Source organism: Squalius cephalus (genome assembly GCF_949319135.1).
Source record: "Squalius cephalus genome assembly, chromosome: 5".
In the NCBI taxonomy this organism is placed as follows: domain Eukaryota; kingdom Metazoa; phylum Chordata; class Actinopteri; order Cypriniformes; family Leuciscidae; genus Squalius; species Squalius cephalus.
The window spans coordinates 24,712,557-24,739,978 of NC_137126.1; the positions used below are offsets into that span (position 1 = coordinate 24,712,557).

Consider the following 27,422-nt stretch of genomic DNA (forward strand, 5'->3'; position numbering starts at 1 on the left):
AAACAAAGATTATGTAAATCATGTCATTACTGTATACTATACTGTACTGTGTAGGTTACCTACTTGCAAAGTGCAAAGCTTATAGAACTGGACATTGAATTGAATATACAGTACACTATACCTGGACATATTATCGTTGTAGCTCCTTGACTCTCTCACTGATATATTGTTTTTGAACTGATATCATTGCAGAAGCAGAGGTTTTTATAAACTTTCATATTGTAAAATATTAGTACAATTTGAAATAACTGATTTCTGTTTAAAAATATGTATCTCATGTAACAAATTGTGTAAAATGTAATTTATTCCTGTGATGAAAAGCTGAATTTTCAGCATCATTACTCCAGGAAGATGCATATGGACTCGAAAAGCTTGTTTCTTCATGACATTGTTCAAAAGCAACACATTTTGCTAGCAATCAAAATTACATTTTGCTAAAATCATGAAATTTACAAGAATGGTAAAAGTTTCATGTAAATGGTAAATACAGTAAATATATGCAGTCCATACTGTATCTAAGGTTTGGAATATTGTTTTTGCTATTGTGGGATGTTGTGTGTTAACATTTGTAAATACTACAAAAACAATCCATAATTTTGTTGGGAGGTATAGATTGTCTGTTAAGAAAATTTAAGCATTATGGAAATGTATTCACTGACTGCATATTGTGTGAAAACGACAAGAAATGTGTGAATGGTATGGCCACAAAAGACCGATGCTGTGCTAATTGTGTTTAGAGTTTTGAAAATGTGAACACTGGCTGGACAAACGCTTGTTAGCGACTGAAAAAAACTGTAACCTCTTTGATCTAATATATTTACTTGAAGTAGCCTATTCCTTGAGATTTTAAGTTAATAAGTTAGGTCAATAATAAAATTAAGTCAATAATAATAATAACTACTAATAAAATTAAGTTTACTGTTGTATTATGTTAGTTAATGGTCACATAGCATGCAGATAAATTATTAAGAGTTTTATTTTGATTGTTTTTATTTAAAAAATATATATATTTTAATTTGACATTTTTATGATTTTCATTAAACTCATGAACCCTGTTCAGTTCCATCAGGAACCCTAGTCTTGGAAACCCTGAAAAAAAAAAAAAAAAAAAAAAAACATGATGAAAACATACAGAAAAGTAGTAGGGAATAAATGGGAGGAAAATACTTTCCATTAACGTTAAAATAATAATTACAAGGACAAAACTATAACTTTATAGTTACAGTTTTTTTCAATTGCTAACACACTAAAATGACATGCACAATTATTAAAACTGACACACAGAGAGCAAAACCTCTTCTCAAGTCTCCAAAAGTCTTAACACATTTCTGCTTTACACACATTTTGCAATTCAAAATGGCCCTTTTTAAATGCACTGTACACAGTTCTCTGCATAAGACACAACAATCTGACATAAAGTCACATGTTTGCCTTTTCAAAACACTGCCATTCAAAATGACACTATGAGCTAATTGGCCGATACATGTGTACCTGACCAAACACCTCAATGGTTCATTGTTAACACTTCAATCTTTTTCAGTTTATATTTTTGTTCAGTCCAATGTAAATATATCTGCTGTGTTGCACTGACTTGTTTGTTGAAAAAAAAAAAAAGTTTTTAACAGCATGTGTGTGTAGGCCTATCTGCAAATATTTCTGTGCATGTGAACAATCTGAAGAATTTACTAACTATTTTAGTAGTATGGAAAAGCATACTAAAGATGAGAGTGCTTTTCATTATGCCCAACAGTGTGTAGTTGGTTAGACAAAAATCTGGTAATATGAATGAAGTTTGTGCCATTTCGTGCAAAAATTTGATTTTGATAATGCTATATGTAGTTTTGGTTGCAGTGCTTCATTATGCAGGATATATTAGGAATTTTGCAGTTTGGGTGTGTGGTTTTGTGAATTGTGTTAAGTATTTTGATAAAACCAGCCTAGTTTGCAAAATTGTGTGTTAGCAATTGAAAAAAAACTGTAATGTTTACAAATGTGTAAATGTACCACTAGAGAGCGCCATCAGCAGTGTTTTGGTTTCTTATCCTGTCAGGTTCGTTAGCTAAAGTCTTCTATAGTAACTTCTAAATAGATCTCAATATTTGCTACATCTTTTGTGTAATAGAACATGGCTTCGTTTGTTATGAGGCTATACATATATTTTCAAGGAATTCATTGTACATCTGCCCATGTTGTAAAGAAAAAATAGAACAAATGAATGAAAAAATAATATTTTGATTATTATATTTTCTCCCTGTTTCTTCATTTGGGTTTTTTATTTTTCTCCATAATCTTTGGATTTGCATTTTGTTAAATTTGTTGCATTTGCATTATGCAGGTAGTCCGTGCTTCAGTTTAGAGAAAATTTAAGATCTGTGTTGCCTTTAAAGATGCTTTTTATTGCAGTTATTCCTTCAACATAGTAATTCTAGAGGCCTTCAAATACATTATTACATAAGTTTAAATAGGCTTCATATTCAAAACTCTGCTGCTCGTGTGCTCACCCTTACCTCTCCACGTGAACACATGAAGTAGAATTCTAGAATGCTAGAATTTATTTAAAAATTCTCATTTTAACATACAAAGAATTATATGGGACCATCTTATCTGTGTGATCTCTTGTCTAATCCATCACGTTTTCTCCGTTCTGCTGACACTCTTTCGCTTCCTCAGTCTTCATGTAGCCTAAACTTAAAGGGTTAGTTCACCCAAAAATGAAAATTCTGTCATTAATTACTCACTCTCATGCCGTTCCAAATCTGTAAGACCTTAATTCATCTTCAGAACACAAATTCAAATATTTGTGATGAAATCCGAGGGCTTTCTGACCCCCCCATAGACTGCAACATCATTACTGCAATCCTGTATTACCTGCACTGTGATCCTATATATGCTCAGATGTTTTGTTCCCTTGTCTTTGATTCCTGGGTTATGTTTGTTGGCTTGTTTGCTTAGTTCAATGACACTGCCTGATGGTAAGCCACCTCAGAAGAGCTCTGACCAATGCAAGTTCAGTTCAGTTTTTAGCCTCTCAATGACCTTGGCACAGGGAGGACTGAACTGAATTTGCTCTTATCTTCTCCATGAAGTCAAAAACAGAAACGAAAACGAAAACAAGGAGGCCACAAATGAAATCAGCAGCATATCTTGACTGTGACGTTCTTTTGAGATGTAGGAAACCTTCGACTTCCTCAAATCTCTGAAATTAGGATTTGTTTTGTTTTTGTTTGTTGTTCTTTACGATTTGTTTCGCATTGACCAGATTTTGCTATTCCATTAGCTTTCAGAGATTTAATGAATACAGAAAATAAAGTATCATTTTACTGTAGGCTACAATTAGGACTACAAATGTATTCTGTTATTGGTTACCAATAATTCCTCTGGTCCAAACACAGGACCAAACTAGACATCACATTTTTATAGCCACAGGAGGATGTTATAGGCTAGTGAACCCAAAACAGTTTATTGAACAAGATGTTATTTGGATGAACAGCACAGCATTGAGAACAACAGGCAACAGGTAGGCTAACTATTACGGATGGTAAACACAAGAGTAGATGTACGTATGAGTCTTTTTCAGATAAGTTATGGCAAGCTGTGCAGGTGATCAGTAGTCTGCGATCTCATGAAAGTGCGTATCTATTGCACGAATGATATTTGTCGTATCATAAATAGGCCTACGCCAAAATGAGTTTTTGCGTAGGCTACATATGATACGCAGTTTTCGCGTGCATATGATACGCACTTTATGGCGTGTAATACGCACGCACTCCTCACCCCTAATCCTATACCCAAGGGGTTTACAGTGCGTATCACTTGAACGCAAAAACTCTTTTTGGCGTATAAATGATACGAGAAATTATCATTCGTGCTATAGATACGCACTTTCATGAGATCGTGTTGGTCGAGAGCATGAGTGTGAATGGAGGGAGAGCCTGGTATGTCTGTGACACACATAACGTAGGCTATGTAATATCTCTGGATGTAATAACAGTCTGGCTGAAGTATTAGATACACAGTCACACTGTTTAAACTAATAATGATGAATAAATGACATCCAAAAATCGGATGAAAAGAAAGGACACCTTTTACATTCCACTTTTACATTCCATTCCAAATTGCCTGTTTTATTATCTGGTGATGACTGATGAGGGTCGTGAGACCGAAACGTCGCTAATGACATTTTGTTACTCATTTGCAAGTAGGCTACTGATAGTGTGCGGGAGTTCTTTTTTTTTTTTTTTTTTTTTTTTGTATAGCATCTACCTGGTGAAAAGTCTTATCGCTTAGAAAAATAATATCAAATCTTTCCATAACATGCCACATGATTTGATCATTGTCTGTAAACACCATTAATAATATCACATCTTACTAAAAACATTTGGACATGTCAATCAAAACAGAGAAAAATCATCTTCAGTGTATTTAATCCAATCTTAATCATTACATATTTCCTCCATATTCAAGTTTAATTCAACATAGTTTTTTATTTCCTGTATTGAAAGAAAGGAAATACAGCCTCCTATCAAAAGGCAAACATTACAAAATACATGACCAAACATATGCTAAGTTCAAGTTTTTGTCATTCATTTGAGGGCTGTGAACATTAATGTTTGACTAGTACCAAGAAGACCTTGTTAATACAACACTCAATAATAAATAGAATGATTTTAAAAAAAGAAGAAATGAAAAGGAAAAATTCCTTATCCTTAAACAAGAAGAGATAAAAATTTATAATAATAATATTTGAGTCTTCAGAGACTCAAAAATGCAGAAACCACAGATTTTCAAATGTCAAAACAAGGGGCTATTCTTCTCTGTCCAGGCAACTTTATCCCTAAGCATGAAGATTGTGTTGGTGAGGGCATTTCATTGGAAGATTGGAAAATGAAAGTAAGTCTGTGCTTTACAAGGGAAGGTCCGTACAAGAAAAAGAAACATTTCTCTGTAGCTGCCTATGAAGTGAATCATGAACCAGGTCGTTCTCACACTGTTGTGCGCTCTGCTGCTTGGAGTGAGTCTTACACACTCCGCAGGTAAGCTGATTTCTGTCTTTTATTCCACTTGCATCACATACACACAGATCAATTACTAAAGCCGTTTACTTTACCCTTTAACCCTTTATATTGTTAACAAGTGTAAAAAATAATTATTTATAATAAAAATGCCTTTAGAGTTTTCCATTATATTTAATAATCTTTTTTAAAAAGCTAATAATTGTTCCAAAAACAAAAATTTCAGTTTGAGGTCAAAACCCAAATTATTAATATTATAAAATACAAAAAATTAAAAGGTCAGGAGTTCATGTTTCATTATTGAAAGTATATGACCATGTATGAATCAAAGTATGAAATTTCTAAGCATTAAATGTACTGTAATGGATAATCTGTCTGTCCTTATTGAAAAAATAAACCCTGCAGTGTGATCAGTTTATCAGTCATTATACAGAAATATTTTGCAGAATGCAGTGATTTTGCAATCAGAATTAAGTAGCAATGGAAATAAAAACATAATCATATTTGTTGATGTTATTGATGAAAGTAAGTTATTGTAAAATGTTTCTGTCAAGCATATGCAATATGCATCATAATAAATGTCTCTTAATGTGCGTGCGTGCGTGCGTGTGTGTGTGTTTTGGCATTGAGGTTGATTTTCTAGTGACTACAGTGAGAACAATTGTCTTCTGCAACAATGTGTTCATTAACCCTTAAACTTAGCATTACTGTTGTTAAATATATAGGACATGAAGCGGGGCTTTCACAGCGATGTTTATGCAGAGGCAGACTGCTGAAATCAGTGAAGCCTGGATACATTCATGCAGTTGCATTCTTCCTACCAAGTGCCTCCTGCTCAAAGACTGAGATTATGTAAGTATGCTTTGACTCCTGTAATGTTTATAAATCATTATTTCTCCTAGATTCATTTTTGCAATATAATTAATGAACATTGCAATGCATGTCCTCTAAAATGATTTGTTTCTGATTTTTCCTCCTGCTGTTTAACTTAGACTGACTCTCACTGGAAAAGGAAAAGGAAAAGGAAAAGGAAAAGGTAAAGGTAAAGGAAAAGGAAAAGGGAAGGAAGATAGATTGAAGGTGTGTTTGAATCCATATGAGAAGCAAGGACGGAGATTACTGGAGGGCAAAGGGTAAGAGATACACCTTCTGCATAACAACTAATTATGTTTTGTATTATGTACTATAGAATTAAATTCTGTGACATTGTGCCATCATTCCTAGGATACAAAACAAAAAGCAAAAGAACAGAGGAAGAAAGGGGAAGAATTTGAAGTCTGATGACAAGGATGACTAGTGGAATTATTTTTCTTTCTGTTTTGTGATTTACAATATTTCTGTGATGAAACTATAATGATACAGGCTAATTTTGATTGATGGCAGTAAATGTTTTGATCTCTAAGAAATTATGACCACCAACACTGTTTTGGATAAAGTATTGGATAGCTTGTGTCCAAAATTATTACTCTATTCACTTTGTTTTATTAATACATTTTATACAAACCTTTCTGATCCAGAGGTGTGATATAAGCATGAAATAAAAATAATTCTAATGATAATTTGATGTTATGTTTTCTTAAGAGTATTACTATGAAACAATTAATATGTTTTGATGAAATAAGGATTAATCACAGTGGACTTTGATTGTTCAGTCTCTCAGTAACTATATGAAATATTTGTCTACAGTATAAAGTGTTTTGCAATCTACTCTGTTGCACACTATTAATACAGATTTCAATTAACTGACAATATTCATTACAACAATGCAGTGCAGATTTTGTCATGCTCGTGCTCTATAATGAATCACACTTCATAATGAAAAATAAAGAATTTGTGAATTGAACACTTTGACTGAGCCTGGTTTCTCACAATGTTTTTTCTATTTATGACACTTTAAAGAGTTTGGGTTCCTTGCCTTTGGTTTGTTTACTCTGGGACACTTACAGTTTTTCTCAATTTCTAAAACACAATTTCTGAAACCTTGCTCCATTTTCTGAAAACATTAAACACAAAACCTCATCTTCAAGCACTATTTACAAAACCTCTAACTCCTCTTGCAAAATGAAACGTTCGCCTCAAAACAGTTTTACTTGTGTTCAAAATCAAACACTGCTCTCAAATCCTAAACAAAGTGATCAAAATGATATACTCTATCAAGCAGTCAGTAAACAATACACCAAAAAATAGAAAACACATTGTTCAAAACATATAGTTCTCAGGGAAAAGTACATTTTCTCAAATCTCAAAACAAATTTCATATTTTTCCGTCATTGTCTTTTGATGAACGAAAAATGTTCTATCAAAGAAGCTCAAAATTAATCAGAAATTACTACTCTGCTTTGCTCTTTGCAATTTTTTTTTTGTTCTTCCTCCTCCTTGTACCCCTATTTTTACAGTACTGGGGCTCGTTCTTCGTACGTTGCTTATTACATCCGAGATCAAATGACACATCCAAGATGATATCATCGTGCTAATCATGATCCGGCTAATTGGGTTCTTCGAACTCACCTGTTGTTTATGATTAGTATCGCTGGATTGAGTTATCTGAGATAACTGCGCGTTCATGCGCTGGCTTAAAAGGGGATATGTATCGATCGTAGAAACATTGATCAGCAACGCTGCTATTGGCTGTTCAGCGTGGCCAAAGAGCGCGCACAGTTTTTCTCCTCAACAGAGCAAGATAGTCGAAGTTTATTCGGAATTTTAATGTTTAATCAAAACGCCAGGGAACACCTCAAAGTCTGCAAAAGCCAGGAGAGAGGGCTGGCAAAAAGTAGCAGACAATTTAAATCTGTTAGAAGTGGCCATGTTAGATGTTTTTATCACTTATTAGCCTTTTTTGTATTTTAATAATTGCATAATTAGGCTACTTTGTTCATTGTAATGTCAGAGTCACCACACTAGAACATGGGAACAAATAAAAGTGAAGTACAAAAATATTCTACACAGCCTAATGGTAATTTTTAGTTATATTATAGTCTCTTCTCTTCTATAAAAGGCACTGTTAAATAAATGGTTGTCTGTTTATAAAAGCAACCAAGAAAAAGGCTGAAAAAAAGAAAAGATCTTAGTAGCCTACACTGTAAAATAATTGTACAAATATTGCTGCATTAAATGAAGGTCGCATTAAAAGTAATGATGAATTGCTTTGACTTGTGAAAGTGAAAACTGATAAACTTATATTAATGTAAAAATATTTTGCCATGAGTTATTGATCACATTTTCCCGAGTGTAGTTCATTGTAATGACATTGTGTTTTCCTCTTTTGTGCACTTTTACATAATACACCAACACTTGTATCTGTTCCCAAGAAAGTGGTGGCTGAAATATGTGCAGTAAGTGGACATTCTCTAACTTTCCAAAGGAAAGAAAGTATAAGACTTTGTAATGTCCATTTGTTTCCATTGCACTGGACAGTGAATAAACCCTCTCAGATAACTGTCATATGGAGGAACTAGCCTACCTGCAAGTGCATAAATAACTTTACTTCATTTATACTTGTATGCTTTATGGCTGCAATATAAGTTGCAGGATTGCACATCTACAGAAAGGCCTACAGAAGAGTCTGCCCAGACAGAGGAGACATAGGCCTACAGGTGGACAGTGTATAGCCAACTTTTCCTTTTTATTTGTTGCATGAGGCATGTGTCTAATATCTTGTTGCAGGCACTTGACCACTGGCTTTTCTTTACAAAGAACAATTGAAATAAAACTCAAGGAACTAAGCATATTTGTCTTTTATTAAACATTTAATGTTTTGTTTTGTTTTTTTTTGTTTTGTTTTTGGCAATGTTGTGTAATATGGCACATGTAGCAATGTCACAGGCCCTGTCAGGTGTGCAACCCTCAGACTTTTCAGACACTGAAATCTTCCCTTTAGTTAGCTGAAGTTCATTTCATTGTGTGCCCTTGTCCTGGCTAGAGCTGCATTGTAACTGGTTTGGGTCAGGGAATGGGGTCATAAAACACCTGTCTGCAGGAACATGTCATAATCACCTATGAAAAATGCAGTTCTGTTAGGATCAGCATAAGTGTATGTAATACATTGAGCTTGATATTTAATTGTGGAACTTTCCTTACCAAATAATGTGCAGGAATGTGAATCTCTGAAAATTCTTAAGTCATGCACAGATCCTGACCTTTTTGCTTTCACATTTGTGATTATGGAAGATTTGTCAACTGCCTTTTTTTTTATTTGATATAATATTATTAATCTGGAATATTAAGAATCCCAATTGTAACTGGGCTGCACATTTACATTGTGAACCCCCTTTCTGTTCACATAATCCCCCTTTCTGTTCACATAATCCCCTTCATTGAGGCCTTGATGGCAGCCTATAGTCTATGGTACCAATCACGTTAGTGAAGCCTGAGTGACATACTGTAATCGGCATGGTCATGATTGTATGATCTTCATAAAAAATGATGATAGCCTAAAAAAAAATTTGCTTTAAAAAAAACTGCTTTACAACATTGGGTCTAAAGTGGCTTGGAAATGCCCAAAAAAAAAAAAAAAAAAAAAAAAAACTGTTTTTTAAACCTAAAAGCGCCAGGTAAACTCCAAATGACACGACAGACAGCCCTTTCCATCAACTTCTCCGCATCTCCAATAGTGTAAAGGAAAGAGCCACTCGCAAATAATCTTAGGGCAATGCAAACAGTTTGTGCTGTATTTAAAGCCAGACTCCGACAAGTCGAAAATAAATGTGCGTTTCCAACAATTTAATAATGTAAACGACAATCTCACGAGTCACGAGAAAGAAAAAAAAACATCTCAGAAAGTGCACTATCGCGCTGCGCTGGACTTCCCGCATCAGCTCCGCTTATGAAGCCGGGATCTAATCCTGTTTACATGAAATAAGCCTGCTCCCGAGCAGGTTTGAGCTTGCGCATGTGTTGCTATGACAGCAAGTCCAGGATGAGCTTCGAAGAACCAAACGATCCAAGATCATGCCAAATCGTCAACAATCAAATCCAGCTAACTGAGTTAGCGACGTACGAAGAACGAGCCCCTGTACCCTGCATCTCACAAACTTGTTGTGGCGAGCACGACGAGGTCGAGGGCCGTGGGAGGACGGCGCGAGGCCGGTGGCGCGATTGATAATGAGCGACACGTGCGCGACGCACCGGTCTCGCATCTCTCACGGAGGAGCGGAAGCATAAAGGAGGAGCGACGACAGTGAAGAGCGAGAAAGGAACAGGCCTGTGTTTTATTTGATGTTCTGTGTTGCCAGCAGTCGTCCGTGAGGGGCTGCTGGCTTTTACTTTCATTTTGTATTTGTTTATTTATTTATTAAAAATGTTGAATGTTCGCCGGTTCCCGCCTCCTTCTTCCCATAACATCTAAACCCCGTTACATTGGTGCCGAAACCCGGGAAGAAGGAGGGACACGCTGTCGGAGAGCCCTCGCTGCTGGGAGGAATCGCGGTGCTGAGGAGGTCGGGCACGAGGGAGCGACGGCCGCCGATTGCTGCCCGAGGCGATGGTGCTGGATCGAAAGAAGATCAGGTGGGACGGAGAGCTCGCTGCCGTCCTCCTGGGTCGAGGAGGGATGGCTGCCATCCGCGAGGGAGCGGAGGAGTCGCTCCCGTTCGCCGTGGGCCGGAGCCTGTTGCCGTCGGCCATGATGGGGGCGGAGCAGGGGACGGGAGGCTCGCTGCCGGCTGCCCTCGACAGGAGGAGCCATCGCCGTCCGCCAGGAGGCGGAGGAGCGTCGAGCCGTCCCCCAACGGATGTCCAGTACCATCGCATGGCACCGCGAGTGAGTCTCTCAGCTGGTTGAGGGCCGAGCGGCAGTGTGTCCGGGAACCGGATCAAGAATTTTTTTTTTTTTTTTTTTTCCTCTCTCCCCTCTCTCGTCTCTGTCGCTCCTCGTGCTTCCGTCTCCTTTTCCCTCACCTCGTCTATCCATACCTCCAGCCCAGGTACCGCAGCCGCCGTGATCGGTCCCCCCGGGGAGGGGGGGAGGGGGAGTAAGCGCAGTCTCGTGGGTGCCCCCCGGCCTGCGAGGGGCGATGGGGGTATGTGGCGAGCACGACGAGGTCGAGGGCCGTGGGAGGACGGCGCGAGGCCGGTGGCGCGATTGATAATGAGCGACACGTGCGCGACGCACCGGTCTCGCATCTCTCACGGAGGAGCGGAAGCATAAAGGAGGAGCGACGACAGTGAAGAGCGAGAAAGGAACAGGCCTGTGTTTTATTTGATGTTCTGTGTTGCCAGCAGTCGTCCGTGAGGGGCTGCTGGCTTTTACTTTCATTTTGTATTTGTTTATTTATTTATTAAAAATGTTGAATGTTCGCCGGTTCCCGCCTCCTTCTTCCCATAACATCTAAACCCCGTTACACTTGTCCTTTGTCTCTGTGATACTGTAATTCTTGTTCTTTGTTGATATGAATCTGCAACCAGTCGAAATCTATTGAGCAGTCAGTACTGTTAACAATGGAAAGCACAAACGCACATTTATTTTTGACTTGTCGGAGTCGGCTTTAACTACAACACAAACTGTTTGCATTGCCCTAAGATTATTTGCGAGTAGCTCTTTCCTTTACACTACTGGAGATGCGGAGAACTTGATGGAAAGTGCTGTCTGTCGTGTCATTCGGAGTTTACCTGGCGCTTTTAGGTTTAAAAAACAGTTTTAGGTTTTTTTGTGGCATTTCCAAGCCACTTAAGACCCAATGTATAAGCAGGTTTTTTTAAAGCAGTTTTTTTTTTTTTTTAGGCTATCATAATTTTTTATGAAGATCATGCAATCATGACCATGCCGATTACAGTATATGTCACTCAGGCTTCACTAACGTGATTGGTACCATAGACTGCCATCAAGGCCTCAATGAAGGGGATTAAGTCAAGTCAAGTCAAGTCAGCTTTATTTATATAGCGCTTTTCACAATGCAGATTGTATCAAAGCAGCTTCACAGTATTAAATAAAATAGTACATCAGTGTTTGTTTCTAGTGTAAAACGTCCACGTTTGGTAATGCTGATCAATAGTATTGTTGATTGATTAAATTAAGTATCCCCAACTGAGCAAGCCAAAGGCAACAGTGGCAAGGAACCGAAAAACTCCATCAGGTGACCTAATGGAGAAAAAAAAAACCTTGGGAGAACCCAGGCTCAGTCGGGGGCCAGTTCTCCTCTGGCGTTTATGAACTAGAGACCGGATTTAACTGTAAGATTAAAAATATTATATAAATGCCTGGCTGAAGAGATGCGTCTTTAATCTAGTTTTAAACTGGGAGAGCGAGTCTGAGCAACGAACAGTATCAGGAAGGCTATTCCAGAGTTTTGGAGCTAAATGTGAAAATGCTCTCCCTCCTTTGGATGATCTGGATATCCTAGGTATGACCAAAAGCCTCGAATTTAGTGACCTTAAAGAGCGCGATGGATTATAGGGCGATAGAAGATCCGTTAAATAAACTGGAGCTAAGCCGTTTAGGGCTTTATAAGTCAGTAGCAATACCTTGTAATTACAGTAATACGGAACTTTATAGGTAACCAATGTAGTGATGATAGAATTGGTGTTATATAGTCAAATTTTCTTGATCTAGTAAGAACTCTAGCGGCGGCATTTTGGACTAACTGTAGCTTGTTTATTGAGGATGCAGGACAACCAGCTAATAAAGCATTACAGTAATCTAGTCTCGAGGTCATGAACGCATGAACTAACTTTTCTGCATCAGAAACTGATAGCATATTACGTAGCTTAGCAATGTTTCTAAGGTGGAAAAAGGCTGTTTTTGTAACATATGAAATATGATTTTCAAAAGACAGGTTGCAGTCAATAACACCCAGGTCTTTTACTGTAGAGGATAAAGTAACAGGACATCCTACTATGTTAAAGTTGTATTGTGAGAGGTTTTGTGGGCGGTTTTTTGAACCGATAAGTATTACCTCTGTCTTGTCAGGATTTAATAAAAGAAAATTGCGCGTCATCCAATCTTTTATATCTTTAACGCACTCTGTCAATTTGGATAATTTAGCGTTTTCATCCGGCCGTGATGAAATATATATTTGAGTGTCATCAGCATAACAATGGAAACTAATTCCATGTTTCCTTATAATATTTCCAAGTGGCAGCATATATATTGAGAATAATAGAGGGCCTAACACAGATCCTTGCGGCACTCCATAGTTTACTGGAGTTATGATCGATTTTTCTCCATTTACATGTAAGAGATAGTAAATCTTTTCCTGGATTTTTTTTTTGTGCGTTCCCGAGATTAGACCTTCCTTCACATAATGCCGAAAACCCGAAGTCTCTAGGTGGTCTGGTTGAGGAGTAGATAGAAGTGCAAGATTGGTGCGCACAGACGCACAGAACAGAAATCATGAGTTAACAATCGCAATTTGTCCGGTGGAAAATTGCGCTAAAAAACAACAACAAAATGCATGCATTTACATTACAAACAAAACAAAAATGTAGAGAGACTTAAAAAAAAAAAACTGCAGTGCAAAACACAATCTATGATCAATACAATATACTGTCTGTTGTATAAGGGCAGACCTGACACATATAAAATAATGCAGTTTCTGTAATTTCAGCTGATGATAGTGTTGTTTTGTCATTGTGTTATGATTGACTAAATGTTCCTGTTGGAAGAGAACATGTGTTAGTGTTTTGAATAATTATTTGATTTTGAAACATGTTTGCAGTGTTTTGGTAGACATAGTGTATTGTGTTAGTGTATTATTGTATTTTGAAAATTAGTTTTGGAGTTTAGTTTACAATGTGTGATTTTGAGCATGAAATTAACCGTTTTGCCAATTGTGTGTTTTAGGTGTGTTGGTGCGTTAAGAGTTTAGGAAACTTGTTAAATGTATTGAAAAAACTGTCATAGCGATTGTAAAAAACTGTAAATAGACAAAATGGTATTGGTCAGATAGGTATGATCTGAACCAGCTTAATGCTTGTCCTTGAACACCAGTATAATTTTGTAGTCGATCTAAGAGTATTGTGTGATCTAGTATCGAACGCAGCACTAAGATCAAGTAAAACTAATATTGGGATACAGCCTTGGTCAGAAGCTAAAAGTAAATCATTTGTGATTTTAACGAGCGCAGTTTCAGTGCTATGGTGCGGCCTGAATCCAGACTGAAACTTTTCATAGATGTCATTTTCTTGTAAGAAAGAGCCTAGTTGGGCAGACACCACTTTTTCTAGTATTTTAGACATAAAAGGAAGATTTGAAATTGGTCTATAATTTGCTAGGTTATTATGATCTAATTGTGGTTTCTTAATGAGTGGTTTTATAACTGCCAGTTTAAATGTTCTTGGAACATGACCTAAAGTTAAAGACGAGTTAATAATATTGAGGAGAGGCTCTTCCACTATAGGTAACACTTCTTTCAGTAGTTTAGTTGGTATGGGATCTAATAAACATGTTGTTGTTTTAGAGCAGTGGTTCCCAACATTTTTTTGTCTGAGACCCCCTTTTCCCCAAGAAAATATTTTAGGGCCCCCCTTCACATTTAATGATATTATCGCTCTTGTCAGCTTGCAGCAAGGATGACAAAATATGTTGTTTTCAAACAAACGGTATGTTTACTATAACCAGATATGTTTATGCACAAATAATAGCCTATAATATTGAAAATACAATAACAAAAACATCAGTAGGCTCTTTGTAATTTATAAACATAAGCCTAGGAGTAGCCTATAAAGTGGCTCTATTTGAAATGCAATAACAAAAATATTCACAGTGGTGTATAGCTAAAAAAGCTAGAAGCTAGGGGGGGTAGAAACCAGTCCAGGCCAGCTGAAGATAGGGGGTATCTTTTACGGAAATTTACAGAAACTAGGAAGGAGGGGTTAAGATGTCAGAAACCTGTATAAAATGTCTATGTTTTATTGAGTCTATAGGTATTCTGTTTCAAAGCTGGGTAGCTGCGGCTTTTGTGAAAAGAATCCTCATTGAAACAAACCTTTTCTCTTTATTACAATTTTGCCTCTTGAAAGTTTCTTACACCGTTGATGCTGTTTTCATTAACTTCTGGATATTGCTTTTACAGTAAACACTTATTATAGGTGTACCATAGTGGTTCAGGATAAGACAAAAACACGGATTGGAAAATGGTTTCAAGATGAACTCGCTCATTATATAAATTTTGTACATTTTTAACAGAAAAAAGTTAAGGATTTTATTTAATGCTCATTGCTCAAAACTTTTCAAAATATGACGCGACCCCCCACAGAGCTCGCTGAGGCCCCCTTGTGGGCCGCGACCCCCCTGTTGGGAACCGATGTTTTAGAGGAAGTGATAAGTTTATTTAACTCTATTTGTTCTACAGTTGTAAAGCACTGTAATTGTTCTTGCGGGGTGATAATCGAGGCTGAGTTATAAGGCGCGATTGAGGATTGAACGTTTACAATTGTGGTTCTGATGTTTTCTATTTTCTCAGTGAAAAAATTCATGAAATCATTACTACTAAACTGTAACGGAATATTTTGTTCAGGTGACGCTTGTTTATTTGTTAGTCTAACCACGGTGTTAAATAAAAACCTAGGATTGTTTTGGTTATTTTCTATTAGATTGCGGAGGTGCTCAGCCCTGGCTACTTTTAGGGCCTTTTTATAACGTGACGTACTGTCTTTCCAAGCGATTCTAAAAACCTCTAGATTAGTTTGTTTCCTTTTACGCTCTAAATTACGGGTTTCTCTCTTTAGAACACGCGATTATGTGAACAGAAAGGGGGTTCACAATGTAAATGTGCAGCCCAGTTGTGATTCTTAATATTCCAGATTAGTAATATTATATCAAATAAAAAAAAGGCAGTTGACTAAAATCTTCCATATCACAAATGTGAAAGCAAAATGGCCAGGATCTGTGCATGACTTAAGAATTTTCAGAGATTCACATTTATGCACATTATTTGAAAGTGGTAAGGGAAGTTCCACAATTAAATATCAAGCTCACTGTATTACATACACTTATGCTGATCCTAACAGAACTGCATTTTTTTCATAGGTGATTATGACATGTTCCTGCAGACAGGTGTTTTATGACCCCAATCCCTGACCCAAACCAGTTACAATGCAGCTCTAGCCAGGACAAGGGCACACAATGAAATGAACTTTGGCTAACTAAAGGGAAGATGTCAGTGTCTGAAAAGTCTGAGGGTTGCACACCTGACAGGGCCTGTGACATTGTTGCATGTGCCATATTACACAACATTGCCAAAAAAAAAAAACCCCACTTTTCATTAAATGTTTAATAAAATACAAATATGCTTAGTTCCTTGAGTTTTATTTCAATTGTTCTTTGTAAAGAAAAGCCAGTGGTCAAGTGCCTGCATCAAGAGATATTAGACACATGCCTCATGCAACAAATAAAAAGGAAAAGTTGGCTATACACTGCCCACCTGTAGGCCTATGTCTCCTCTGTCTGTGCAGACTCTTCTGTAGGCCTTTCTGTAGATGTGGAATCCTGCAACTTATATTGCAGCCATAAAGCATACAAGTATAAATGAAGTAAAGTTATTTATGCACTTGCAGGTAGGCTAGTTCCTCCATATGACAGTTATCTGAGAGGGTTTATTTACTGTCCAGTGCAATGGAAACAAATGGACATTACAAAGTCTTATACTTTCTTTCCTTTGGAAAGTTAGAAAATGTCCACTTACTGCACATATTTCAGCCACCACTTTCTTGGGAACAGATACAAGTGTTGGTGTATTATGTAAAAGTGCACAAAAGAGGAAGTCATTACAATGAACTACACTCGGGAAAAATGTGATCAATAACTCATGGCAAAATATTTTTACATTAACATAAGTTTATCAGTTTTCACTTTCACAAGTCAAAGCAATTAATCATTACTCAAAATTTACCACAGTTGAAATGCCTATACGGCCTTAATTTAATGCAGCAAAAATAATTTTACAGTGTAGGCTACTAAGATCTTTTCTTTCTTTTTTTTCTCAGCCTTTTTCTTGGTTACTTTTATAAACAGACAACCATTTATTTAACAGTGCCTTTTATAAAAGAGCCTATAATATAACTAAAAATAACCATTATGTAGAATATTTTTGTACTTCACTTTTATTTGTTCCCATGTTCTAGTGTAGTGACTCTGACATTACAATGAACAAATTAATTATGCAATTATTAAAATACAAAAATATAGGCTATTAAGTGATAAAAACATCTAACATGGCCACTTCTAACGGATTTAAATTGTCTGCTACATTTCTTTTGCCAGGCCTCTCTCCTGGCTTTTGCAGACTTTGGGTCCTATCTTGCACCCAGCGCAATTGACTTTGTACACCAACGCATGTATCATTCCTATTTTGCACCCGCACACAGCGGACTTTTCCCTCCACAGACGCAAGTCGGTTAACTAAGAAATACACTTGCGCTCCCTGGGGCGGTTCAGCGCAAAGAGGAGGCGTGTTCCGGCGCAAACGTTCCCTGATGCTATTTTGCAGGTTTAGAAAACAATTCCGCCACTGACCGAAAAAAAATAGTTTAAAGTCAGTGGCGCGTTGCGCATGTTATTCATATGCTATTTTAAGGGCGCATGCTTGGCCATAAACAATGTAGAGTGTGCACAACGCGCATACACTTTGATTCTCTCATCTAAGCAGCGGTTTTCATTTGTGCAAATCATACATTATTACGATAGATAGATAGATAGATAGATAGATAGATAGATAGATAGATAGATAGATAGATAGATAGATAGATAGATAGATAGATAGTATAATAGCAACAGTGCCCAAGACCCGCCCACAAAGTTACTTGCGTTTTGCGCTTGATACTTGCGTTTCAGATCGTTAAAATAGGGCCCTTTGAGGTGTTCCCTGGCAATTAAACATTAAAATTCCGAATAAACTTTGAATATTAGTTCTTGCTCTGCTGAGGAGAAAAACTGAGCCCGCCCTTTGGCCACACTGAACAGCCAATAGCAGTGTTGCTGATCAATGTTTCTACTATCGATACATATCCCCTTATAGACCAGCGCATGAACGTGCAATTATCTCAGATAACTCAATCCACAGATACTAATCATATCCGGCAAGTGTGTTCGAAGAACCTAATTAGCCAGATCATGATTAGCACGATGATATCATCTTGGATGTGTCATTTGATCTCGGATGTTTTAAGCAACATATGAAGAACCGGCCCCAGGAGCCAATTGGTTCGGCGACGAATATGTAGTGAGGGCCAGCCAATGAGAGAATAAAGATCGCAATGATGAGCAGTGTATGGGGCTTTGGTAACAAAACAGATAGCACTATGATAAATTACATCCAGTTTACTAAGTAGAGTTTTGGAGGCTATTTTGTAAATAACATCGCCAAAATCAAGGATCGGCAAGATGATCAGTTTTACAAGGGCATATTTGGCAGCATAAGTGAGGGAGGCTTTGTTGCGAAATAGAAAACCGATTCTAGATTTAATTTTGGATTGGAGATAGTTAATGTGTATCTGGAAATTTAGTTTACAGTCTAACCAGACACCTAGGTATTTGTAAGAGTCCACATATTCTAAATCAGTCCCGTCAAGAGTAGTGATGGTAGTCTGGTTGGCAGCTATGGGCAGTGTTCGATTAAAAAGCATGCATTTAGTCTTATTAGCATTTGAAAGCAGTTGGAGACCACAGAAGGCGTGTTGTATGGCACTGAAACTAGTTTGAAGGTTAATTAACACAGAGTTCAAAGAGGGGACGGATGTATATAAAATGGTGTCGTCTGCATACAAATGGATTAGCAAATCACCAGCAGCACTAGCAACATCATTGATGTATATAGAGAATAGGGTTGGCCCAAGAATTGAACCCTGGGCCACCCCCATAGAGACTGCCAGAGAACTGGACAGCAGGCCCTCTGATTTTACACACTGAACTCTATCTAAGAAGTAGTTGGAGAACCAAGCGAGGCAGTCACTTAAGAAACCAAGGCTGTTGAGTCTGCCAATAAGAATGCGATGATTGACAGAGTCGAAAGCCTTGGCAAGATCGATGAAGATGGCTGAGGTTGAGGTTATGATATCGTTAAGTACCTTGAGCGTAGCAGAAGTGCATCCATGACCAACTCGAAAACCAGATTGCATAGCAGAGAAAATACGATGGGATACAAAATATTCAGTGATCTGTTTATTAACTTGGCTTTCGAAGATTTTAGCAATACATGGCAGGATAGATATACTGTAGGTCTATAACAATTTGGACATAGAGTGTCTCCCCCTTTGAAGAGGGGGATGACCGCGGCAGCTTTCCAATCTCTAGGGATCTCACACGATACAAAAGAGAGGTTGAATAGGCTGGTAATAGGGGTTGCAATAATTTCGGCTGACAGTTTTAAGAAGGAAGGGTCCATATTGTCTAGCCTAGCAGATTTGTAGGGATCCAGATTTAGCAGATCTTTCAAAACATCAGCTGTCTGGATTTGCGTAAAGGAAAAATGAGGGGGGCTTGAACAAGTTTCTGCGGGAGGTACAAAGCTCTTGGCCGGGATAGAAGTAGCCAAATGAAAAGCATGACCAGCTAAAGCAAAATGCTTATTAAAATTTTGGATTATCATGAATTTATCAGTGGTAACAGTATTTCCAAGCTTCATTGCAGTGGGCAACTGGGAGGAGATGCTCTTATTCTCCATAGACTTTACAGTGTCCCAGAACTTTTTGGAATTAATACTACAGGATGCAAATTTCTGTTTGAAAAAAATGGCCTTTGCTTTTCTAACTGACTGTGTATATTTGTTCCTGGTTTCCCTAAAAAGTTGCATATCGCGGGGACTTTTTGATGCTAATGCAGTGTGCCACAAGATGTTTTTATGTTGATTAAGAGCAGTCAAGTCTGGGGTGAACCAAGGGCTATATCTATTCTTAGTTCTCAGTTTTTTAAAAGGAGCATGCTTATTTAATATGGTGAGAAAACTACTTATATAATTGGGTATAATTGGAAGGCATGTTAGTCAGAATGATATCAATGATAGTACCCGCATTTACGGATTTAGGGTTGTACCTGGTGGGTTCATTGATGATTTGTGTAAGATTGAGAGCATCTATCTTAGATTGAAGAACAGCTGGTGCGTTAAGCATGTCCCAGTTTAAATCACCTAACAACACAAACTCTGAAGATAGATGAGGGGCAATCAATTCACATATAGCATCCATGGCACGGCTGGGAGCTGAGGGAGGTCTGTAACAGGCAGCAACAGTGAGTGACTTGTTTCTTGAGAGATGGATTTTTAAGAGTAGAAGCTCAAACTGTTTGGGCACAGACCTGGACAGTATGACAGAACTCTGCAAGTTATCTCTGCAATACATTACAACTCCGCCTCACTTGGCAGTTCTATCTTGATGAAAAATGTTGTAGTTAGGAATGGAAATTTCAGAATTTTTGATGGCTTTCCTGAGCCAGGATTCAGACACGGCTAGGACATCAGGGTTAGTTGAATGTACTAAAGCAGTGAATAAATCGAACTTAGGAAGGAGGCTTCTGATGTTAATATGCAAGAAACCAAGGTTTTTGCTGTTACAAAAGTCAACAAATGAGAGCGCCTGGGGAATAGGTGTAATATTGCGGACCATGGGTTTAACTCTACATAACCAGAGGAACAAAGAAGTAGTAAAATAAGTATCCGACTAAGAGCTTTCAGAACTGGTCTTCTAGTACTTTGGGTACATAGAATAATAGGAACAGATTTCTGAACATGGTGGAATAAATTGAAGGCATAATATATCGCCAAGGGTATAGTAAAGTGTGAGTTCAGTGGAGGTAAACCTAGGCGTTGAGTAATAAATAGAGAGGTTGCGTCTCTAGAAACACCAATTAAACCTGGCGAAGTCAACGCATATGTGTTGTTCTTCTTTTGGAAAAATTACATTTCCTTAATAGCCTAAACAGAGGCTTTAGCTCCCTTCAAACTTAAATTGTCAATGTTTTAATTACATCACTGTTTGAAAACACTCAGAATAATTTTTTTGTACCTTTATAAAGGGCATTTTCCCCTAATTTTATTAAATGTATGCACCATCTTTCATTTCAAATTCTTAAATTTGATAAATATATTCAATTAAAATAATTAGATGGCTGTTACCAATAAAATTAAATAATTTACATTGAAAAATTATAACTGTATTAAATAAGATTATTTTAAATATTTTTGAATATACAAATAAGGAATGTTGAAAAGAATGATACTTTATGAAACTAGCGTTTTGTCATTCAACGTTGACACTTGCTTGAGAGTGTTTGAAGTCTTTCTCTATCTCCGTTAATTGCTTCTAGCCACGGTGGTTAAAAATGGTACGGTCCACAATAGGGGTGTCTGAAATCGCTTTACATTAAAATGTTCCTACAGTGAAAATAGGAGATGACTTGTATTGTAACTGTAATTATATTTTTTCACAATATCAGAAAAATGCGCTAATTTGGTAGCGCACTGTGCAGACTGGCCAATATTACTAAAAGCTGATGCAGGCAGAACCGCTAGCAGAGGCAAGCAATGGCCATTAGCTAGTTTGCAAGCTAGCCAGCCTCTGACTGCGTTCAGTAGGTAAAAAAAATAAATAAATACAAATATTAGATCCGTTTCACATTACAGTTTTTTTAAATCGCTAACAAGCGCTTACCCATACTTCAGATACTTTTTCTAAACTCTTAACACAGACTCACACCTACAAAACACAATTGGCCAAATGGTTAATTGTCTTCTCAAAAACACATTTTGTTAAATATACACTAACTCTTCATTTCAAAACAGAACACATGTTTCTCTGTGCACACACTAACTTTACCAAAACACTGGAAATCTGACTCAAAATGAAATAATTCTGTCAAAGAATAACACTTGTTTTCACTTCACAAGGTACATGCAGTCAATCAAAGTACACCAGGTTTCAAAATACTGGCTATTGTTGACATTACAAAAACTGCATAGACTTTTATGTTTCAGTTTTACAGGTATTTGCATGCAAAACGTGCAATTCACCGTTTTACACTAAATTTCTTGGTTGGGAACTGTATGTCCACATGTACAGTACAGTCACATTCATAAGCATTCCAGTAAAAAGCAAATCAGTTTTTATTCCTTTACTGTTTACTACAGGAGGTACAGTAGAAACACGGTTTGATAGAACAGAAAACAGTATTGCTTACAGTGAACAAAATATCCATTAAACTCACAAGAGCACTGTGAACAAAAAAACAACAGCAAAAAAAAAGGGGGGGGGGGGGGGGGCAAAAAAAACATAAAATTACTGTATCTAATCTCTGCGATCTTCAGGGTTAGGCCACATGTTTTCATCAAGATCACATCTGATATCATCCAAGGCGATGCACCTGGGATAAAACTGCTTGGTATGTCGGATCCACCCTTGGAGCCAGCATCCATGGCTTCAAGGAGGGACATCTGCTCATGTGGCTGATGGTCATACAGTAAACCTTCCACCTCCACATTACATTTCGTCCAGGTCGACGCCTTTTGGCCAGATTGAATCCTGCCTCATCTATGTATATGAATTCATGAGGGGCCTGGTTGGCCTCCAATTCCATAACTCTCAAAACAAAGATTATGTAAATCATGTCATTACTGTATACTATACTGTACTGTGTAGGTTACCTACTTGCAAAGTGCAAAGCTTATAGAACTGGACATTGAATTGAATATACAGTACACTATACCTGGACATATTGTCGTTGTAGCTCCTTGACTCTCTCACTGATATATTGTTTTTGAACTGATATCATTGCAGAAGCAGAGGTTTTTATAAACTTTCATATTGTAAAATATTAGTACAATTTGAAATAACTGATTTCTGTTTAAAAATATGTATGTCATGTAACAAATTGTGTAAAATGTAATTTATTCCTGTGATGAAAAGCTGAATTTTCAGCATCATTACTCCAGGAAGATGCATATGGACTCGAAAAGCTTGTTTCTTCATGACATTGTTCAAAAGCAACACATTTTGCTAGCAATCAAAATCATATTTTGCTAAAATCATGAAATTTACAAAAATGGTAAAAGTTTCATGTAAATGGTATACAGTAAATATATGCAGTCCATACTGTATCTAAGGTTTGGAATATTGTTTTTGCTATTGTGGGATGTTGTGTGTTAACATTTGTAAATACTACAAAAACAATCCATCATTTTGTTGGGAGGTATAGATTGTCTGTTAAGAAAATTTAAGCATTATGGAAATGTATTCACTGACTGCATATTGTGTGAAAACGACAAGAAATGTGTGAATGGTATGGCCACAAAAGACCGATGCTGTGCTAATTGTGTTTAGAGTTTAGAAAATGTGAACACTGGCTGGACAAACGCTTGTTAGCGACTGAAAAAAACTGTAAGTGAAGCAGGTTACAAAAAGAAGCAAATCGAAAAGAGTAAAATATATGGAAAGGCAGACTGATTAAAAAACTATTAAAAACTCTTTACACGGAACATAAGACGAGACACAAAAACCCGCCTGCACTGTTGAGCCATCTTGGATTCTCTAGGAGTGCCCAAATGGTTTAAGGTATAGAGCTGGTAAGTCCCGCCCCTTCCGCTAACCCCACTGGACCTCTAGGTTGAAAAATCGTCAATGCAAGTGAATGTGAGAAAATAATTATTTTCTGGTCCCGTTTGAATTTTGCCATGAATGTGAACATATGTTGTCTGTGAATTTTTAATATACTTTTTCGTGTGAAGAATTCTACAATTTAGCGGGTAGAAGTTTGATACGGTTAGACTTTGTGTGAGAGCACTTTGTGGACTACAACTCTTTGCTGCTTTCAGATGGGAATCTGAAGAAAGAACAGCCCATTTGGTTTGAATGGTGATTGGGTACAAAACACACAGGCATCTCGATCTGTCTCCATAGATTATCGCAGCATTAGCACCGTGATTTGACAAGTGGAGGGAAATGTGTTATGGGGTGACGTCCATTAGGCGACATGTAGTCTTTCTCGTTATGTCTTTTCCACAACTGCTAGCCAAAGAATCATACAATATACTGTCAAACTCGTAACATGAAAAATTATATAAAAAATTCACAGACAACATATGTTCACATTCATGGCGCAATTCAAACGGGACCAGAAAATAATTATTTTCTCCCATTCACTTGCATTGACGATTTTTCAACCTAGAGGTCCACTTGGGGTTTTACGGATGGGCGGGACTTGCCAGCTCTATAGACAACAGACTGCACAATTAGCTAAATGAGTTCAGGCAACTGAGAACTTTGTTCAGCCAATGGGTTTTCGTGTTTTAGCAATTGAGAAAAAGTGTAATATACAGCAACATTACTGATTTAACTGCACTGGCACAATTGGATGAGAACAAAACTTGAACTGATTTAAGCTGCATAACAACACTATTGTCTTCTGTAGAGCTGCTTAGCTGAATTGGACTTGTTTCATAATGAATGAATGTACATACTTATTGAACTGAGCTGAATTGAACTGAAAATTACTATTATCTTGCTGCTTTACATCAAAACAAGAAACTGTTTCTATTGTATAAAGCGCTATAAAAATAAATGTGACTTGACTGCTGAATAGTATTTAATGGCTGAATAGTACATTCAACACAGCCTCTGCAGAAAAGACCTCAGAAAATCTTGTCACACACGCACACACACACACACACACACACACACACACACACACACACACACACACACACACACACACACACACACACACACACACACACACACACACACACACACACACACACACACGCACACACACACACACACACACACACACACACACAAAGACACACACAAATAAAAGGACACTGAGTATGTCATTTTAGACTGGGGAGGAAGGAGTTGTAATGAATTTCTCATTGCCTAGACCATGTTGTCATTTAGAAAGCACTAGCATTCAATAATGTTCACTCAAGTCAGCACAGCTTCAGCTCAGTTAGCACACAATTACCCAGGTGGAAACACTAAGAGTCAAAATTGAACACACATCAATCAGATCATTCAATAGATATATAAAAGGGCCCAAATCAGTTTATTGAGTTTTGGAACAATGGATCCAGAAAGACATGAAGGAAGAGATCGAGGAGGGATAAGGAGGAGGAGAAGGAGAAGGAGGAGGAGGACGAAGGGCAAGAAGACAAGCAGTCTCAGATGAAATTCAAACCACTCTAGTTGTCCATGTCTTTGTCAATGGTATGACTATGAGGGAGGCTGGGCTACGAGTCGAAATTTGAGTCGCTTCGAGAACCTTCATGGAGGAGTGGTGGCAAACAAAATTCTATCTCTGAATAAAAGACAAACATTTCCAATAGTCTTTGATGAGGTTTATTTTCTTGCAAGAAAAGGCCAGCAGTCGTACAGTCACTCAGAGTCAAGTCAAGTCAAGTCAAGTTTATTTATATAGCGCTTTTCACAACATAGGTTGTATCAAAGCAGCTTCACAGTATTAAATTAAAACAATACATCAATGTTTGTTTCTAGTGGAACGTCCACATTTGTTAATGCTGTTCAATAGTATCGTTGATTAATTAAATTAAATATCCCCAAATAGAGTGACACAGAGTGTGACAGTGAAGGGAGGGCATCTTTTCTCCTTTATAGTCTTGACTCCCAGAATGTTATCTTTCTAGGGAAATGATGGTATTTGAACCATATGGAACATTCTTAGACGTGTTCATCATATTGTCTCCTTGAGTGGAGGCCTTCCTGTCACATAACAGCACTCTTTACCATTCCAATACAATTCAATATTAGAATAAGGTTTGTGTGTGCTCTTTTACTGTCATATGATGGTCACACACATCTTACTGTAAGTAAATATACAAATTTATTTAGAGGAGAGAACTAAAAAAGTAAAACAGGGAAAAAAATGTTTGTTTTGTTGTGTGTGTTGTACTGTGTAGTACATGAATGACTAAAAATGTGCCAATGTATCCATTGGTTGTGTCTTTTGTGTTCATCATGTGAAACGGTTTGTGAGGGGGGGGGGGGGGGGGGGGACACAAGCAACATAATTTACCAGTTTTGGAAATGTTTTGAATTTATTGCACCAGTGTGTTAGACTGTGTTGAAGGGTGTGTGATTTGTGTGTCCTGTCTGAGGGCAAAGTTTGGTTTTTCAGCAAGAGTGAATGGTTTAGCTTCATTTTGACCTGAAAATAGGATTGTCATGTGGTTGAAGGAGAGAACCCAAACATAGACGATATGCAGACACTCAAGGTTTATTACAACACTAAACAGAAAACAAAACCCACGAGGGGGCAAAACAGGACAGGAGGAGAGTTCTCCTTGTCTAAGACAAGATAATCTACAAAGACAAGATTCTGACTCGACAGGAAACAAAACAGCAACACTAACTCACAACTCTCATTAAACAGGATTCAGACGAAGTACTCACAGGACTGTCAGAGTTTTACACAATGTTTGACAATGTACCAACACAGGACAGAAAACATGAGGGGATTAAATAGGGAGCAAACTAATCAGGAACACAGGTGTAAGCAATGATATAATAATTACAAGATGAGATAACAAGGGGGCGGGGTAAGGTGACAAGACAACGCAAGCACACAGCCCAAACAAATGGCCATGTGCTTACACATAAAACATGAGTCTGTCATGATCCTGCCTCAAGACAAGAGAAGAACTGGGACACAAAGGCTGAATCATGACAAGGATGTTTGGGGAATTGGGTGAGACGTTATGGATTTGTGTTTACAGTTTTGAGAATACGAGGCATAGTTTCAAGAAATGTGTTTAAGCAATCGAGAAAAACTATGTAATATATAAATAAAATAATGTTAAACATAAACAATTTATGATTTACAATATATATATCAGATGTAACATGTAAAAATAGTAACGAAGAAAGACTTGATTTACGCTTAAAACAGAAGCAAATAAATATTCCACTTATAATAAGAGACACAAAGTCAAATTGTAAAGACAAAGCAATAATGCACAATATGAGTTTATCAAAAAGTTTATCACAAAACTTTTTTTACTTCCTTTTCTGTTGTATATTTTGACATAGATAATATTTTATATTTGTCAAATATGTAAACATGATGACACAACACTTAAATCATTTTAAAAAAAAGCATTGAAAACTTTCATATATTCAGATTATCATCTACACTTTTGTTAATTTGCCAGAAACTGGGTAAGATATGGGAAGAGTAGCTGGAACTCAGTATACCATGCGCTAAAGCATCAAATAGAGAAATCCCAGAATGTCTAAGAATAATATAAAATGAAGCAAGTCAACTAATTTACTCACATTTGGTCAGCCAAGTGGTTTAAGGTGAAGACCATCAAGAGATTGAACAATGAAGACTGTGGCCGCTCTGCTTGTTTTTATCAGTTTGGCTGTTGTTGCTATCGAAGGTAATATTATTTTTGCTTATTTGAATATTTTACTAGCTCAAAACAATCTGTTGCTTTGTTGTTTCAGACTAATCATTTTCATCATTTATTT

General features: G+C 37.2%; 1 protein-coding gene across 1 annotated transcript; it reads left to right on the forward strand.

The window, feature by feature from the left end:
• Positions 1-4,905: 4,905 nt before the first annotated feature.
• Positions 4,906-6,859, forward strand: cxcl20 (chemokine (C-X-C motif) ligand 20). The gene is made up of 4 exons (XM_079870994.1): positions 4,906-5,033; positions 5,738-5,864; positions 6,005-6,145; positions 6,237-6,859. The coding sequence occupies exons 1-4, from the start codon at positions 4,967-4,969 to the stop codon at positions 6,307-6,309; spliced, it is 408 nt and encodes a 135-aa protein (XP_079727120.1). The 5' UTR covers positions 4,906-4,966; the 3' UTR covers positions 6,310-6,859.
• The last annotated feature ends 20,563 nt before the right edge of the window (positions 6,860-27,422 follow it).